Here is a 20,107-nt window from a genome sequence, read left to right on the forward strand (position 1 = left end):
TACTTGTATGAGGTGAATTGAAAAATACTATTTGTTTTTTACAGCACAAATATTTATAATAAAAAATAAATATAAAGTGATCACTGTAAACTTTGTATTCTGGGTTGTAATTGAAATCAGTATATTTGAAAATGTAGAAAACATCCAAAAATATTTAAATAAATGGTATTCTATTATTGTTTATCAGCGCGATTAATTATAATTTTTTTTAATCACTTGACAGTCCTACTTTATATGCTTGCATTCTATCCACAGTTTTCATGCAGTGTATTGTAAATGGTGTCGTTTAGATCCTTGCTGCTGAAGCTATATGGCAGTAAATAGTACAGTATACATTCCCCACTCCATAGCCTCCTTGGCCTAGCATACAGAACACAGGTTGCAAACAGATGCTTATGGGAAATGGGATTATTTATCTTGCAGAATGACAACAGTGAGAGGCGACGCCATGATAATAGTGAGCGAAGGCGCAATGACAACCCTGAATCAGAGACTAATGGGCAGCCACAGAATAGGGTGCAGCAAGTGGTGGAACAGGACGAAGAAGATGAGGAGTTGACATTGAAATATGGGGCAAAGCATGTGATTATGCTCTTTGCACCTGTCACACTTTGCATGGTGGTAGTTGTTGCAACCATCAAGTCTGTCAGCTTTTATACACGCAAGGATGGACAGCTGTATGTATCAAATCTTCTGGTTTTTTGTATTGTCTTTGTTGGTTTGGGTCTTCTGGGAATCCTTTCCTTTACTATGTGTCTGCACATCTTCAAGTGCCTATATTATACAATTACCTTTCCTCCAGCCCAAGCCCTGGCTTGATGCTGGTCCTTCTGGAGTCCAGCAGCCCTACTTTCAGCATTGTTCCCAGTTCCAGTCAGCCTGGAGACTGATCCAGACTGGTTTCTCCTACCAGATCAGCCCAATTTTTCTTGTGCTTGCGTAAGTTAAAGGACTTACCGTGGTGAAACCTGAAGTTTCTCTTTGCTGCTTTGCCAATAATTTCAACCCTCCCTTGTAGAAGCACCTCTCTCAAGGTAATTTGTTCACCATTACTTTCATCTGAATTCTGGCCTTTGACTGAATAGTTTGTGCCTCTTGTATGATGTTTACGTGATATGGACTTAATTCTGAGCACAGACCATGAAAATTGCACTCCATTAGAAATTAAAGCTTCATTAGTGATGAAAAATGAGAGCTTAATGAACTTCCATATGTATGCAGGGTTCAGGTTTGTTTATGGTGCTTGTTGACAAAGAAATAAATACATTAGCAAGAGGTGTCCAGAAATTTTCCAACTAAATTTTTCAATTTCAACAGATCTGCATTGTCCAATGGAAAAACATTTTGTGGAAACATGCTGAATTTAACAAAAATTCATTTTTGGAGGAAAAAACGGACACAGCTTTTTGATAATGTCACAACATGTTTGGTTTGTGGCTTCAAAATAGATATTGAAAAAAATTTAAAATGTTAAGATCAGAATGAAACGTGATCTGAAATTACTATTTTTTAATTTAATTGCATTGGGAAGTCTTAAAATTTTGGTTTTGTTCTGTTTTGGAATAGATTTTGATTTTTTTTTTTTTTTTTTTTTAAACTCATGGAATTTCCCCCAGAACAGAAAATCTAATTCCTCCCCTGCTGTACTCATTTTTATTTTCAGGTTGCATTTTATTGAATATCCACTAGATGGTGTATGTACAAAGGACCAAATATACTTAGTGTGATCTAATTCACATTTACTTGCATGCTATAAATCCGGAGTTCTCAAACTTCATTGCACGTGATCCCCTTCTGACAACAAAAATTACTACATGACCCCAGGAGTGGGGACTGAAATCTGAGCCCGCCCGAGCCCCACTCTTCCGGGTGGGGGGACCAAAGCCGAAGCCCAAGGGCTCAGCCCAGGGAGCCTGTAATCTGAGTCTTGCCACACAGGTCTGAAGCCTGAGGGCTTTGGCCCCGGTCCCCAGCAAGTCTAACGCCAGCCCTGGTGACCCCATTAAAATGGGGTCACGACCCACTCTGGGGTCCCAACCTACAGTTTGAGAACTGCTGCTATACATAAAATAGCTTTTAAATGTTGGTTGCTCTCTTATTAAGCAGAAAATAACTCACTTTTGTAACTTTAATTTGAAAGATAAGTACTGAGATGTCAAGAGGGAAATTGGCTTTAAATATCTACATATTGATCCTGAGCTTTTATCTAGAAAACATTTATGTGGAATATGTATTGGAATTTCATTTCTTTTTTGGTCTGTATTGTAGTATCTACACTCCGTTCACTGAAGACACAGACACTGTGGGACAGAGAGCCCTGAACTCTATTCTCAATGCTGCCATCATGATCAGTGTCATCATTGTCATGACCATACTCCTGGTTGTGCTTTACAAATACAGGTGCTATAAGGTGAGCACAGATGCAGTTAACCTTGGTAATTAATCCTGCTAACCTCCTTTTATTTCCTGAAATGTATTGTCAGGGAAAGAGCAATCATGATTGATTAAACTGGCAGCACGGACATTCACTGCTTTAGTTTTTGGAGCCTTGTTCCCCATATTGGGAGGGGAATGGACTATTTATTGTATCAGATAGTACATAGTCTTTCATGGAGTAAAAGGGGACAAGGCATGATCTTGGCATTGCCAATAATAAAATGCACTTCAACAGCAATTTTTGTGTGTGATGGTATGTCACCTGAGATCAGGACTCAAAAATATATAATGGTATTATTAATGGGAGCTCAGACTTAATCTAGGTGAGGGTCACATCAACTTGCTAGAACTTGCAGTTTCCATATGTCAAAGCTCCATGTTAAAGCTGCTGGTGTGGGCTGCTTTTGGCCCAGTGATTGGTTTTTTTTCTTTAATATTCAATAAAGCAGGATGTGGAATAACAATGATATACTGTCTTTTAGTCAGACCCTTGAGTATCTGTGTTCTACAGTCACAGAATTAGCCTTCAAATTCACTCCTTGCCACAAAATTTAGTTACAGCTTCTGCGATTTTTTGGGAGGAGTTTCTAACCTGCATGGATGCAATGAAAAAAGTCTTTTGATAATGTTGCCACATTGTGACATCTGCCTGAGTCTGCAGGCACTCTGGAACAAGATTTATGAGGTGTTAACTTCCCCATCTATCACAATGGGGTATTGACTCAAAAACCTAACTATGATAGTTTAAAATAGATATTTAAATTATTTCAGTGCTGATCATTTTAGTAGAAGCAGCCAACCGATGTGCTTAAACCCACAATCCCAAACTGTTATTTGGGCCTCCCCATATGCCAGAAGTCTCACCTGTGCTTACCAAGCTGCCAAAACCTCTAGCTTCCCCTTGGCCATTTCTACAGTGCAGTTGTCCACTGTCATTACAAAAATCTTTGGCACATCAGAAAGTGAATATGTAGGTTGCATAAAACTAAATTTAATGACAAAATAAATATTGGAGCTTTGGTAGTGATTTTTGCTTCATGAAAAATGTTTAATTTTTGAATTTAAATGAGGCTAACACAGTATCTCCAGGCCGCTGCACTGAAAAAATCCAGGCACCCAGTTGCTGAACATAAATCTAATTTTCTGCTGGGTATGTAGAGAATCACAGTTAGTTTACATTTCAGTGAACAGAAACAAACTTCTAGCTAAAGAATATTTGACATCCCAAATGGTGGCAGTATGGTATCTACTTTGCTCATTTGTAGTGCCTTTCATTCAGGCATTATGTCTGGGAAAACGCCTTTGAGGTAGGGAAAGTATTGTCCCAATTTTCCAACTGGAGAAATTGAGGCCCAAATGTGAAGTGTCTTGCATGAGGTTACAGAACAAATCAATAGTAGAGCTGGTCCTGATTTCAGATTCTGACTCTAACCATCAGAAATCACGCCTTCTAAGCTTATCTGAGTAGCTTCTTATTCTTTCATGTATTTTTATTTTTGCCTTAATTCCCCCATGTTTTCAGTCTGTCTAAGCAAATTATTTTACTGCCAGAGCTCCAGATTTAATTCCCTGTATTTTGCAAACCTTGGCAACTCACTTTTATTCAGGTTTTAGCAGGCAAGCTGACTCTGTACCAACAGATCAGTTAGTGTAGGAGCCATTGTCAGGTGAGACATGGGAATGTTTTAATCAGAAGTCTAGAAACTTGCCATGACATGTTATGAAATATGTTGGATAACACTTGTCTTTCACATGAAGTGTGTTGAGAAACTTCTATGAGAAAAGGACAGGTGGTTTTGAAAACCATTTAGTGTTTGAAAAGCCATGTAATGTGAAGAACACACATTACTGGGGTGGAAAGTGTTGTGATACCTAACTGAAACAATTAGGTGTATCAGTGAGGCTACTCATGGTAGTTAAGCACATGTAAGTGTTGCAGGATTGGGTATATCCCCTTCAGGAGTCTGATTTGTCTTGCGTACTTCTCTCCACCCCCCACCCCCCCCCCAAGTTTCACCTCACTTAAAAAGTACTTGCTTACAAAATTAGACATTAAAAATACAAGTGTCACAGCACGCTATTACTGAAAAATTGCTCACTTTCTCATTTTTACCATATAATTATAAAATAAATCAATTGGAATATAAGTATTGTATTTAGAGCAGCATAAACAAGTCATCTGTATGAAATTTTAGCTTGTACTGACTTTGCTAGTGCTTTTTATGTAGCATGTTGTAAAACTAGGCAAATATCTAGGTTAGTTGATGTATCCCACAGAAGACCTCTGTGTACCCATGGTGGAGAACCACTGCTTTAGAGTTATGCACTTTCTGGCATTTGTTCAGTAGAGCAGACCTGGTCTTTGCTAGAATGGGACATTAGTATTCAGGCACACTGTACCTCCAGGTCTCTTCTCTTCCTAGTGAGTGGGACAGTTTTCTTTGGAGTTTTCTTATTGCTAATGTGTCTTTAGTTTAACAATAAAGTTATGTCATTGTCAAAGTTAGACTCAGGACTCATAGTTTGTCAGACCACTCTGTTTTATTAGCACAGCGCTCTGCTAATACATTCAGATAATGTGAGCCTCCATGCAAGATTCAAACAGTCTTATTTATACAGATAAAAGGGTGCAAACTAAACAAAGGGACAGAGAGAGCAAAAAATTGTAAAATATGCATGGAGCACAATATGCATAACCTGCTTCCTTGTTAACTCTTATCGATCTAAGACTAATGCTTCACCAATTGCCCTTAAGTGGCAAGTTAAGCAGTTAATGTCTGCTTTCCTGCCCCCCTGGCTTGCAGCATTTCTCGTTTCTACTTAAAGGTACATACAGCATTCTTTAATTCATTCTATTTCTTTAATATAATTCATTTCACTTTCACAATCCCTCCTTTTGGTCAAGCTTACGCAAAGACCAACAATTACTGGGTTCCACATATTAATAGTTCTTTATCTCTTCGTTCATCAGTGATATTTAACACCATCATATTAGCACTCTGTTTTGGGGCAGTCACCTGGTTGGCATACACAATTCTGGATACAACAGGAGATTAACTGAAAGCATACAAAAATCATTAGGATTCCGCACAGGATAGTCAGGACTCCCTGAAACAACCAGTTTCCTATGCCAGAGAAATTGAATAGGTTACTTAGCCACTTCCATAAAGAACTCGGCTCTTCATAGGGAAGATATGCGATTTGTTCTAAGTGACTAGCGCGATCTATTACCTTATTGGTGTCGTCAGGTATGAACACACAACATTCTTTTCCAATGAGAGCACAGGTCCCTCCTTTGGCCGCCAGCACTATGTCCAATGCCTGACGGTTTTGGAGGGCCATCTGTCAGATCGCCCCTGTTTCTTTGGCCAGGGTCTTTAAACTCTCTCCGGTTTCATTTGCCATTATTTCAACTACTGCTTGTAACCTTAGGAGCCTTTTTGCATGGTGTTTTACTCCCCCAAGTGGGATAAGGGAACCGCCAATGGCCTCTTCCCAGGTCAAGGGGCTTATGTTATTTACATACCATTGGGCATCTGATAAATCCCTTCTTCTTTGCCTGAAATTACGAAGGCGTTCTCGTGGGAAGGACCCTAGCACTCAGAATTGTGGGAAGAGTCGGGCGGGATAACAGATACCTGACCAGTTAGCTGGTAACACAGTATAAGCTTTGGTCCCACAAACCCAATGATGGCCTATTAAGGCTGGGAAGGGTCGGTTGCACCCATTTGTCACATAGGTGCCTACAAAGGAGGAGTAATATCCTCCGAAGGGCACAGGGTAATTCTCCTTACAAGGAGTGGTGTTATTTGCATGGCATTGAAAGATTGTATTGTTTTCACTAAGATTACTGTAGGGGGAACATGAGATTGATTTTTCTGTTTGATCCCAGGTCGAGAAAAAATTCATATCCCCATACCCGGCCCACCACTCTTTAGTTTTGTTCGAATAATCCCATACACCATTGGCCACAATATGCTGAAGGCAACGGCTTTTTCCCAGATCCAGCCCTGTCCATTACACACTCAACACCAATGACCTTTTCCCTCCATCACACTTATCCATTTAGATACATTTATTCCCACTGCTTCCCAAGTGTCATTATTGTTCCATGTTTTGTTAAACGGACGAGGTCCTCCAGTGAGGTCTGGGGAATTGAGTAGGATTGCCAGGACAGGAACACCAGCTTGAGAGTGAGCTGGGATGTGGCTGCAGACCCAGCAATTAGAAATATTAAGAGTCTGAGCTATCCACACTTGCTGCTGGATAAAAGAATTGTCATTGTGGACTCCCCAGACCTTAAGACACCAGCAGCCGAGGAACAGGCGCCACCAGAGGCTCATGTTGGAGGCAAGGCCCTTCTGGATCTGAAAACCTCAACTGAGGGAACCGCAGTCACGGTTTTACATCCACCAGGCAGCAGGCACTAGGCTCACTACTGCTTCTTTTTGGGCCTTGCTTTAGGTCCTTGTCTGCTTCTGGCAACCCTTACGAGAGCGTAGATGGTAAGGTATTGTAGGCTCTTCCTCTACGTCGTCTTCTGGAGTCAAAATTGACTCTGCGTGGTCCTGAGGTGATTGGTTTGCTGGGGGGTGCCTTCTTACACTGCGAAGCATGTATGCACGCTGTGATGCCAGACAGTTTAACAGCCATCTGGACAGTAAGCAGTACCTGATGATTCTTTGATGTCCTTTAAGTCTCTTTACTTCTTCTTCCTTGACTCTGGCTATAACAATGGCCTTCACACCTTATCTTTTCCTGATGCATACATTCCTTATTCACACAGATTGAGAATACAAACAGTAGTATTTTATATGGAGCAAAAAGGCATTGCAAATTAAACCTTGCTAAGTTTTACAATCAATAACCAAGACAATTTACATTGAGACCCAGGCCTTCAATGTTCCTCTAATCTACTTAACATAGACACAATAGAGAATCCTGTTTCTTACTTACTAAACCTTAAAACAAAGAAATGTATATTTAACTAGAGGCCTACTTTGTAATACATATAGGAAACCATAGTAGACATTATAACTTATTCTAAAACAAAAGGGTGACCATAATCACTCATAAGGATTGTTCTGGTCTGTCATTCCTTTCTGCTATTCAAAAAGGGTGGCTGACAGGGATGAAATCAAATCATACATTAATGCTTATGGGACATTATAAAATCCTGCTCCTACATATCCCCCTTTTGACACTAAGATTATTAATCGCCAGTGTCACTTCTTATTTAGTCCACGTAATAGAAAATACTGGGAGGTGATTTGGGCCTGTGGCTCTAGCTTTGCATACATTTGTTTTATCCAACAGCACATTTCAAACATTACAATTAAACACATACAATTTAAAACCAAAACCAATTAGGGTTAGTAACATTAGTACGCCAGTAGTTGTGGGAGACCATTCAGAAAATATGTTATACCAATGGTAAGCTGTTATATCTTTCTGCAGTGGCAATTCTTAATATGTTGCCATTTGCATGTATAATATGAATGGTTCGGTTTCCCACATTGCCTTTTTGTTTGTTTTAGGAACTATGTTACCTTTTTACCTTTTGTAAACACATTACTTACATTACATTTACATTTGTCTATTGGAAGGTTGCTAACACTTCCATTCTTTTAAAACACTTTCCCCCCCAAGAATTAACACATACACATAGCCCATTATACAGTACTTTGGTCTCATTATTCATTTTATCCCACATACAGGATCCTAGTGAGATGTCTTTACTACAGGGCTTTGGAGCAACAGGCATGGATAAGCATACCCACTTTTATTTGTTTCTTATTAGGTTGTCCTGTAGCTGATATTAGCTTTTTCTGAAAGACAAAAATAACATTTTTCTACCCCTTTTGGGGTGGCATTCATTATTGCTTAAAATATTCCTTTCTTTTACAAATACCCTTGCTGATTGCAGGCAAAACAAGAGGAATTACCTCCATATTTTCCTGTGTTTTTGTTCTATAGGCAGGCCAGGTTTTAATGGCTTCTATCTTTTAAGGGTTATGGGGAAATTATCCCACTGTTCAGTCATTAAATCCATGAGGTGGTGTACCTCAGTTTTCCCTTTACAGCAGACCAAGGTTACAATGTCTTTCCTGCTGTATTAAGCTTTAAGTTTGTTCACAGGTACCAGCTGAAAAGCATCATTACCATAAAGGATTTTTTTTTTTTTTTTCAAAAATCATACACACTATACATTGTTACAGGGGTACTTATTAACATTAAATTTATTTTAATTAAAGGTATCTTGTTATACCGTGCCTTTTATTTAGACAATTTGTTTGCTGACCAGGTATGTTCTTTATCTGCAACTTCTTTGTGCTGGCAGTTCTCTCACTTCCATTATCAGTTAGATAATTTGCATCAACACAGGCTTGGCTTTTGGATTCAAAACCATTAGCAGAGCTCAGAGACTCTGTCTTAAAAGGAACACAATTAACTTTTACCAGAGTTTTGATTACTTTTAACTCTTGCTTCCAAAACACACACAGATCTGAAAAATCCGAAGAAGTGGGCTGTAGTCCACGAAAGCTTATGCTCTAATAAATTTGTTAGTCTCTAAGGTGCCACAAGTACTCCTGTTCTTTTTACAGTCTATTGTGGCTCCTTTGGAGCCCTAATAGGATTTTAATTAAGTAGCATGTTTTGTTTGCATTTCTTTTACCCCCCCTCTATAATATACACTGCACACGTCTGCACATTCCTTCTATACTTTAACTTTTAAAACATTAGCCATATTAATTTTTACATAAGGTGTAACTGTTTCTTTTGTTCTTACAGAGTCTTATGTACCCTTATCAAAGTGACAGTCTGATTACACAGAGCCATTTTAAGGCTCAGTGTTTCTAACATTTCTTCTTTTTGTTTTGTGCACCTCACCCCTGCTGTTGCTTCAGAGGGCCACTGTCTTTATTCTTTTCCTACAGCTTTCATTTGCTATTTTGTTACAAAAACAAACAAACAGAATCCAGAGTCTCTCCCTATTTTTCTGATTTTGACTGTCCTGCTGCAGTCATGACTTGGTCTTTATTTGAAAACATTTAAATTTAGTAAAGAATCAAGTTACCCCTTAAGGGTTAAATACCAAATCTCTAAGTCAACCAACACTGATTACCTGTGTCTGGCAAAAAGGTCCGTCAGTTTTGCAACTTTGAATTAAAGAGTCAAATGGATTTTTAGTGGCATTATAAACAAAACAAAACCAATTTATCTTAAACTTACAAAACAGGAGTTTTACAAACCTCACATATTCCCACAGACAGACAGATACATACACATTTTCTTTCCCTTAACATCCCTCTTACACTGCTTTGTTTTTACATAGCTGTACATAGATTACATTAGCTTTATACATTTGGGGCAGTTAAGTTCCAATAGAAACCCCCCCCCCCTATGTTCTTTTAGCAAATTTGACTCAATTGTTCATAGTCAAATTATTTTAATTAGATAGTCTCTTTACCTGGATTATTTACAGACATTCCTCTGGAAAAGGGCCCATTTTTCCTTTAGAATGGCTGCAAAGAAACCAAGAATTCTTTTAACAAGATCCTTTTTAACATTTTCACAAAGTTTAACTGTTTAATTCTCTCCAGCCTCTGTAGAGTTAACTTTTCACTCTCTTTCCTTAAATCACTTGTTTATTTCCCAAAATGACACCTTTATCAACTCAGATTTCACCATTTTAAGTATTGTTCCAGGGGTTCATACTTGCACTTACTCCTGACACTATGCCCTTAGGGTTTCCAACCTGGTTTTTTTTTTTGTTAGTTTCTTTATCTCTTGCTTGCCTGCTTGTCTGGGCCCAATCCTGCTTTTTCCAATGAACCATTTTTGTGAGTGATATTGTGGTCATTTCACAATTTTGAAAGAAATGCTTAAGGAAAGGGACCAGGAAGGGTGGGGGCTAGTTGAGGAGCCCACCCTCCTTGCTGAATTGGTAATGGAACACTAAAATCAGTTTCTGAGGCAGACAACTAAGGGGAACAGAACAAGGGGCATTTTATCCTTTTTACAATGAGAGGGGAGTATGAAGGGAGTTGGGATCGATCCAGGGTTGTTTTTTTTTTTTTTTTTGTCAGAGAACAGGGTGAAGGGGAGCGCTCAGACTGGTGGTGGGAGAGGAGACTTTTAATAAAGCTTTTAATTTATTATTTGAATATTTGAGAGAGGTGAGTTTTGATTTTGTCCACCTACGATTTGCCTCTTCCCACCACTGCATGAAACAATTAACCTCTCCTTTAGCCAATTTAGTTTTAGGCTGGCCGAGTTTGTTTTTTTTTAAGATGTCCACTCGGTCCTTGTTCCAAGGTTTTAACAGTGGCCACTGAGTTTTGGGATCTCCCTGAGTTAGCCTAGACCATTTTTCCAGAAATATACAGGAGTCCGGACCCTTCCTAAAACTGAGCCGGCATTCCTTTAGGGAACTGTCCCGACTTAGACGTCTGGTTACCAATACAGGAGGACTTTACACACACCAATCACACAAGAAGGAAATTCGGGTTCGTCAGAGCGATGCCCGGTGCAACACACAAAAGGAGCCCACAGGCTACTGACTCAATCGCCCTTGCTTTCACACCAAGGGTTTTACCCAACGTGCGGTGCGGCTGCGATTGTGCAGATTTCACTCACTCAGACCGCGGGGACAGGAACCCCTTGGTCGGCCGATCCCCAGACGGAGATGGCACCCAGACTCAAACACTCCACAGGAGGACAGATAGACACAGAGACAGGACAGTCCTCAGTCCGGACAAAACACAGAAATAATTACCTGACCAGATTCCTGATGTCAGATCCCGGGATCCCTACCAGAACAGAGTGGGAACCAACAGGTTCGATGGCGTAGACCTCACTGTGGTCGTGCACCCTTCCGTTCAGGAGGAGGACCACTCGGGCCAAATGCCCAGGTGCCGGCTACCACGGTCATCCTACAAAAACGGTCAGGAATCACACAGCCCCAGTGAAGACGGTTGCCATCTCGGTAGAACCTCCAAATTGTCAAAGTTAGACTCAGGACTCATAGTTTGTCAGACCACTCTGTTTTATTAGCACAGCGCTCTGCTAATACATTCAGATAATGTGAGCCTCCATGCAAGATTCAAACAGTCTTATTTATACAGATAAAAGGGTGCAAACTAAACAAAGGGACAGAGAGAGCAAAAAATTGTAAAATATGCATGGAGCACAATATGCATAACCTGCTTCCTTGTTAACTCTTATCGATCTAAGACTAATGCTTCACCAATTGCCCTTAAGTGGCAAGTTAAGCAGTTAATGTCTGCTTTCCTGCCCCCCTGGCTTGCAGCATTTCTCGTTTCTACTTAAAGGTACATACAGCATTCTTTAATTCATTCTATTTCTTTAATATAATTCATTTCACTTTCACATCATCTTGTCCATCAAAGTGACCTGAAAAGATTTTGTTTTTAAAAACAAAATCCACTCTTCCACTCTATCAGAATGTATGTGTAGCCTTACACGGTATTTGTAAAGCTGATCCCCCAACTTCAGCGTTCTTCCCCTTGTAACAGTTGGTGGTGACAGAAATGTGATGTCTTCCCTGCCAACAGCATTTAAAAACAGAATGCTTAACGCAAAGGAGAAAGCTGCACAGCCTTTATTTTTTGAGAAGGCTCTATCGGATATAGAGGCCAACCTGTGAGGTAGCCCAGGCTTGCCAACAAGTCTTGTTACATTGAGGTTTTTTTGTAATCTGGGATACATCGTGAAGGATGGCCCAGAGGAAGAGAAGGGAAGTGGAAGAGATGCTGCAGTGGCCTCTGAACACACTTTTAAAAAAAAAAAAAAAAAAAAAAAAAATCTAAAACATATATGAAACTTGACTCTTGTTTGTTAGAAGGTTGTTGCTGTTTCATGTAAGTAAAATAAATACTAGTGAAACAGAAATAATCTCTACAAGGTAAAATATTAAATTTCATAAGTTTTTATTGTTTTTAAAAATGTTTAAAATCCAATATAAACCCTTCATAGGGAGGGAAATAGGGAGAAAAACAAAGCTCCAGATCAGAAAGATTGAGTTCTCTTGGCTGTATAGTTGTTTTGAGCAGTAAATTCTGTTCTGAATCTGACTTCGACACAGGAAGGATTTTTGTACCATTTTACCCAGTTCAAACAAGTACTAAATTACTGCTTCTGAATTGTTTATCTACAAAGAACTTTAATCTAGTTGTGGGGTCCATGTGTTAGCTTGTGTGTGAGGTTCCTTGTCTAGAGGAAAAAATGTCTTTATATTTTATGTATTTCATACCCCATTGCACCTCAAAGGTACTCTTCTTAAGGCCAGAACTTGCCCGAAGTCTTTAACAGGTTGGAGTTTTTGACTTTTACAATTCTAGGAATCTGTTTTTCTGAAGAGACTGTCCATTCCCCTCCTTCATTTGTTTTTGAAAGATCTCTTCTATTACTTTTTTCCCTAGGTTTTGGATGATTTTCTACCAGTTCGCTGTGGCATTTCAGAGCTTTGTTTTTTTGTAATCTGGTACCTAGGAAATCTAGCATTTTGTCTTTTTGCAGCCTGTCAGTTCAGACATGATCATAGTTATAGGACTTTCCAAATTCTCTTCAATCTTTGTTTTTAGTCTGGGACATTAGTATGAAGGACTTGTCCCAAAGTATTCTCACGCCTTAAAACAAGGTTTGATTATTTTTTTCTAATGTAACTTTTTTTTTTGTAAAATTAATGTATGTCTTGCTAGACTTTAATCTCAGAACACTGTTGTCTTCTTGTTATACATGGTGAAGTATCCAATTGTGTAATGTGTATAGGCCACACTATTAGGTGTTTTTATTGCATATGAAGGGCAAATACTAAAGCTGCTTACCTTCATTATTCATTCATTCCTTACGTGATGCCTTATGTTAATTCTAGTTGATTTTAATATGCTAGAATTCATAAATAAAGCACTTTGACATTGTACTTTATCCGTAAGGTTACACACGGATTCTGCTAATGATTTGGAAACTGGGCTGTTCATTTCTTTAAATAGAAAAATTAATAGATTTTTTTCATGTATTTTACAATGCAGTATATTCTACTTTGACATCAATCCAACATTATCAAAGTGCTGTAAGTTAATATGCCAAAAATACTTTGCACTTGTACGGCACCTTTTATTCAAGGATCCTAAAGCAATTTACAATGGTTGGTTAAGTAGTGCCCCATTTTATAGATGGGTAAACTCAGGCACAGAAGTAAAGGGACTAGCCAAAAATCAATGTATCAGCAGACAGTAAGGTATGGAGCCAAAGACTTCTGAATCTCAGTCCCTTGCACTAACCACCAGGTATTAATATTTTCCTCTTGGAGAGGCTGGAGGCTGTAAGTGGTACTCTGAAAATGGGCTCAGATATTGCTGTATCTTCTGCTTATGAAATTGAACCTTTTTTTTAAAAAAGGCATTTTTGATAAAGATGTACTGGTAATTTAACTTTAAAATGTCAAGTTTGAAATGGAGATGTTTGTTGATGTGACTTCCTCTTTCAGGTGATCCATGGCTGGCTTATAATTTCTTCTCTATTGCTGCTTTTCTTTTTCTCATTCATCTACTTGGGGTAAGTCTACAAGAGTTTCAGCTTCAGAATTTGTCTTCCAGACAGTCTGTCTCTTCACCATAAGCATATGTAAACAGTTGCCCTCATGTCACCATGGTAATTGGTAAGGGTCAGCCATGCAAAGAGCGTTTATTTGGGAACAGTCTAAAAGACTTAATCTACTGAAAGGAATCTGCTCTGCCACCGATACACACTTCTATTCTATCTAATGGAAGTTATGCACTTGCATCTACAGCAGAATAGACCCATGTTTCAAGGTTTTGTACTTGTCCTGTAAGTCAGATCCTGAAGCAGCACTTCACCACCTCATCAGGCATGGCCATTTAGCAGCATTCTGTGCCAGCAGCATGCTCGAGCACTGATTTTTTCGCAGGCCAGTGGAAGTTGCCTATGACTTGGAGAAAATATACTTGTTCCCTGCAAGGTAGTTTTTCCATTCATTGTATTCAGTAATCTCTCATATCTGATTGAGGAACATAGCTCCATCTTAAAAGGGAGATTTTTACTTTCTGGTAATGGTGGGCAGCTATAATGGTGGTGCAAACCCCAAACACACTCTTACAGTCAACATGCTTTTCTTAGCCCTGAGTTAGCACTAGGATTTCATCCAATAGGACAAAGATGAATGACGAACCCCAGGGTTATATTCCTGGAGAGCCATCGTAACTTTACATTTCTTAGATATATTTCAGAGAATATTTTGTTCTCTTAATTTAAAAAAAATCAGTTCATTAGGGCCCAGGACAATGTCTGATCAGCTGAAGCATTCACACTACATCCTCTTTCCCTTGCATGGTTGACATAGTGGTACTACGTGTCTAGTTGATATTCCAGGTAGCTAATAGAGCCATTTGTATGCAAGGAAATTATTTTTTTGAAATTTTACTTACAAAATGGAAGACCATCTATAGGTTAATCAAGGTAACTACTTTGCATTGATCTCCTGTGCTGGCAGCTTTTTGATCTGTGACTGAGAAGGAAACAAGAGGGTCAATAGAAGGTTGTACTGCAGAAAACTGAATTAGTAAACCTAAAATAGTTTAAATGAAACATGCCCTGTAAAACTACCTCTTCCTCAAAAAGCAAACTGTTTCTTTGAGTCATTGTCAGATCTAATTAAGATCTAATAAAAGAACAACTTTGTCAAAATACATGGAGTGTAGAGTTTTAAAATCTAATTCTCAAGTTTGCCTTCTTTGTTTTTTGCCATTGTTTTAGGGAAACAGATGCCTGTTTTTCTTTATCTAATCTCCTTTTCTTAAATGTTTTAGTGAGGTTTTTAAAACCTATAACGTTGCCATGGACTACATTACCCTCGCGCTCATGATCTGGAACTTCGGTGTGGTGGGAATGATCTGCATTCACTGGAAAGGCCCGCTCCGGCTCCAGCAAGCATATCTCATTATGATCAGTGCTCTCATGGCCCTGGTATTCATTAAATACCTTCCTGAATGGACTGCGTGGCTTATCCTAGCTGTGATTTCAGTATATGGTAAGATCCTGAAAAAAGCATAATACCAGCAATGATGATGGCATGCCCTCTTCCTACTTTCACTTCTTCCATCTGTTTGACCAGGCATAAAACCCAGGATCCAAACACAGGCAGGGCAAGGGTTTTGCTTTAATGTCTTACTCAAATTCCAGGGACCAGATTGTGTTGCCCATGAGTTAGCTGTAAGGGAAGTCCCCCTCAAATGGCTGTTACTTCTGAGTGCCTCTGCAATACCGTCTCTGTCCACATACCCTGGACCCTATGAGGGGCCCTCCCTGGGGTCTGCAGGAAGTGCAGATTGGAGTGGAATTGGGGTAGTACAAGGGAGGAGAGGATAGGCTTGAAACCCATATTGTAGTCCTCCTTCTGGTCTCATTGACGATAACTCTTGTGTCTCCCACTCCCTCAAGGGCCTTTGGGAGCTATTGTATTTACAGAGTGAAGCAGTTCCTCAGGAGGCTGGAGCCACATCCTGGGTACAAGGGCTTCAGGTGGAAGCTGTGGCCTCCGTAGGGTCCTCCAGATACCAAGCGGGCCAGTCCATCCCCTGACAAGAACAGGGTAATCTCAGAAATTCCTCTAGGAGTTTTCCTTAGGAAAAAGTTCCTTCACACAGGAGGATCTAGTCATGGCACAGTTAAATACTCTCCCACAGTTCAAATCGGTATAGTAGTCATTTCCTTTTCTAGACTATCATACGTTATGTTTCATCCCAGAGTAGGCTGCAATAAACTATACCTAGAGATCACATAACCCATCTCAGACAGTTATCATACACTTGTAAAGGGTACTGAAACCCTTCCGTAGGAGTGGTACTCTGTATTTTATGGTTTTCATGATCTGGCTGTAAGGGCAGATGTGTCTCAGACTGATTTAGTTTACATAATAGGCCAGAATATCTAAGGTTACGGCTATGCGACAAGCTAGGAATGTGATTTTTCCCCTACTTGTGTACACGTTCGAGCTAGGGCGAGTATAAGTAGCAGTGAAGCTGTGGTAGCATGGGTAGTGGCAGCAGAGGCTGAGCTGCGCTGAGTACATAACCCCCAGTATAACCTCTCAGCCATACCTCCGCTAGCCGTGCTACACTGCTATTGATACTCATGCGACCAAGACAAGAGCTAGCGCAAGCATGTGTTTGTGATCACACCCCTAGCTCCTAGTGTATAATTTAAATTTCTTATAGCGAAGAGGAGGATCAATGCAAACTTACTCGTAAAGAATTTGAATTAATTTGGAAACGCAGAAGTGAATTTTATCTGCAGATAGACACGAAATCTGAAATTCCCTGATGATGGGAAAGGTGAGGGTCTGTTTTTTTTTTTCCCATCCATATTCGTAGAAATACAAGATTAATCAGACTTGATTAGCCCTTTGTCCATCTTGGGCCAGTATTGTCCTTAGGTACCTGATGCCTCGGAAGAGGGTGAAAATATTCCTTACGCACGTAGTGCTAGCTGTTTGACCCAGGTTCTGAATGAGGTAGGGAGAGTCTTCCTTGGCCTTCATAGGTCAACTGCTTATTAAGCCCTTGTTTCACAGCTGGCATGAACCCAAGTGTTAGTAGTCATAAGATTTTATTTATTTCACTTTAAACAACATAACATGTTTAGACAAGACTGTCCCATCCATGTGAAATACACTCCATAACAATAACAAACAGCAGCAATTCCTGTCCAATAGAAAATAGGCAGTTATCCAATAATAATAATCTCCACCCCTCAGATTCCCCAAAGAAACCCCACACTCAGAGCACCTTAGCCTTCCCTGGGTGCTAGCCCAAGGAAGACAGGCTTCACAATGTGACTTGAAAGTCACCACATTTGGGCTATTTTCAACCTGGTAGGGGTGAATTCCACGATTATCAGATTCTTATCTAATTCTTTTTTGGACCCAGTTGTACTTTTGACCTTCACAACATCCCTTAACAATGAGTTCCAAAGGATGACTGCATTGTGTAAAGAAGTACGTCCTTATGTTTGTTTTAAAACTGCTGCCTGTTAATTTCATTGGGTGCCCCTGGTTCTCGTTATGTGAATGGGTAAATAACACTTCCCTATTCACTTTTTCCACATCAGTCATGATATTATAGAGCTCTGTCATACCCCCTCCCTCTCTTCTGTAAACTGAACAGTCCCAGTCTTTTTAATCTCTCCTCACATGGAAGCTGTTCCATACCCCTCCTCATTGTTGTTGCCCTTCTCCATACCTTTTTCAATTCTAATATATCTTTTTTGAGATGGGGTGACCAGAAATGCACGCAGTATTCAAGGTGTGGGCATACCATGGATTTAGATAGTGGCATTATGATATTTTATGTTTTTTATTGGTCTCTTTGCTAATGGTTCCTAATGTTCTGTTAACTCTTTTTTTTTTTTTTTTTACTGCTGGTGCACATTGAGTAGATGTTTTCAAAGAACTATCCACGATGAAGCCAAGATCTTTCTTGAGTGGTAATAGCTAATTTAGACCCCATCACTTTGTGTGTATTTGGGATTATTTTTTTCCATTGTGCATTACTTTGCTCTTAGCAACATTGAATTTTATCTGCCATTTTGTTGCTCAGTCATCCAGTTTAGATAGATTCCTTTGTAACTCTTTTCAGTTAGCTTTGGATTTAACTATCTTCAGTAATTTTATATCATCTGCAAATTTTGCCACATCACATACCCACTTTTCCCGATGATATATCAATATGTTGGATAGCACAGTTCCCAGCATAGATCCTTGGGTGATCCAGTGTTTACTTCTCTCCATTGTGAAAATTAATAATTTATTCCTACCCTTTGTTTCCCATCTTTTAACCAATTACTGATACATGAGGGGACCTTTTCTCTTATCCCATGACTTCTTAAGGCTTGTCTACATCATCCGCTGGATCGATTGACAGCAATTGATCCAGCGGGGGTCAATTTATCGTGTCTAGTCTAGACGCAATAAATCAACCACCAAGCACTCTCCCGTAAACTACGGTACTCCACCAGGGTGAGAGGTGCAGGCGAAGTCAACTGGAGAGCGTCAGCTGTCAACTTACTGCAGTGAAGACACTGCAGTAAGTAGTTCTAAGTACGTCGACTTCAGCTACGTTATTCACGTGCTGAAGTTGCGTAACTTAGATCGATTTTCTTTCCTCCCCTCCCCCCGCCCATTGTAATCTAGGCCTGAGTTTGCTTAAGAACCTTTGGTGAGGGAACTTGTTAAAGGCTTTCTGAAAGTCCTTGTACACTAATCAACTGAATCACCCTTGTCCGCATGCTTTGAGCTCCCTCAAATGATTCTAATATTTTGGTTAGCATGATTTCCCTTTACAGAAGCTGTGTTGACTCTTCCCCAACAAATCATGTTCATCTATGTGTCTGATAATTCTGTTCTTTATTTTAGTTTCAAACAATTGGCCTTGTGCTGAAGTTAGGCTTAATGGCATGTAATTGCCAGGATCACCTCTGGAGCTTTTTTTAAAAAATTGGCATTACATTAGCTATCTTCCAGTCATTTGATATAGAAGCTGATTTAAGCAATAGGTTAGATACCACAGGTATCAGAGAGGTATCCGTCTGTCTGGATCTGTAAAAAGCGACAGAGTCCTGTGGCACCTTATAGATTGTTAGTCTATAAGGTGCCACGGGACTCTGTCTCTTTATACCAGAGTTATTAGTTCTGCAATTTCATATTTGAGTTCCTTCAGAACTCTTGGGTGAATACATTCTGGTCCTGGTGACTTATTCCAAAACCTCCTCTATTGACACCTCAGACTAGGACAGTTACGCAGATTTGTCACCTAAAAAAGAATGGCTTAGGTATGGGAATCTCCTTCATGTTCTCTACAGTGAAGACTGGTGCAAAGAATTGATTTAGCTTCTTTACAACGGCCTTGTCTTCCTGAAGTGCTGCTTTAGTATCTTGATTGTCTAGTGGCTGCACAGATTTTTCTGTCAGGCTTCCTGCTTCTGCTGCACTTTTTAAAAAAAAAAAAAAAAAAAAAAAAAAAAAAATTGTTGTTAGTTTTTGTGTCTTTTTAGTAGTTGCTCTTCAAATTCTTTTTTGGCCTGCATAATTATATTTTTACACTTGACTTGCCAGAGTTTGTTCCTTTCTGTTTTCAGTAAGATTTGTCTTCCAGTTTTTAAAGGATGCCTCTAACCACCTCTTTTATTCTGCTGTTTAGCCATGGTGACTTTTTTTTGGTCCTCTTTCTGTTTTTAGTTTTTTATTTGGTTATACATTTAGTTTGAGTCTCTATTCTGGTGTTTTAAATTTCCATGCTGTCTGGAGGCATTTCACTCTTGTGACCGTTACTTTTAATTTCTCTTTAACTAGCTTCCTCTTTTTTGTGTAATTCTCCTTTTTTGAAGTTCAAAGAAACCTATCACAGTAGCTTCCCTCCCCCTACCCCCCTTTATGAGGATGTTAACTTCAATTACATTATGATGGCTGTTACTGAGGAGTTAGGGTGACCAGATGTCCTGATTTTCTAGGGACAGTCCTGATATTTGGGGCTTTTTGTAAATATGGGCTCCTATTACACCCCAGCCCCGTCCCGATTTTTCAGACTTGCTATCTGATCACCCTATGAGGAGTTTAAGTATATTCACCTCTTGG

At 39.5% G+C, this 20,107-nt stretch overlaps 1 protein-coding gene across 4 annotated transcripts in view; it reads left to right on the plus strand.

The window, feature by feature from the left end:
* The window catches only part of PSEN1 (presenilin 1), a 57,299-nt gene that overhangs the window by 15,604 nt on the left and 21,588 nt on the right, over positions 1 to 20,107 (plus strand). For all 4 annotated transcript variants that reach the window (XM_054025546.1, XM_054025545.1, XM_054025543.1 and 1 more), the window contains exons 3-6: positions 424 to 677; positions 2,269 to 2,410; positions 13,949 to 14,016; positions 15,288 to 15,508. In XM_054025546.1, the coding sequence (XP_053881521.1) occupies positions 424 to 677; positions 2,269 to 2,410; positions 13,949 to 14,016; positions 15,288 to 15,508 (685 nt within the window). The remainder of the gene's footprint in view (positions 1 to 423; positions 678 to 2,268; positions 2,411 to 13,948; positions 14,017 to 15,287; positions 15,509 to 20,107) is intronic.

This window comes from Malaclemys terrapin, chromosome 4 (genome assembly GCF_027887155.1).
Source record: "Malaclemys terrapin pileata isolate rMalTer1 chromosome 4, rMalTer1.hap1, whole genome shotgun sequence".
Lineage (NCBI taxonomy): Eukaryota > Metazoa > Chordata > Testudines > Emydidae > Malaclemys > Malaclemys terrapin.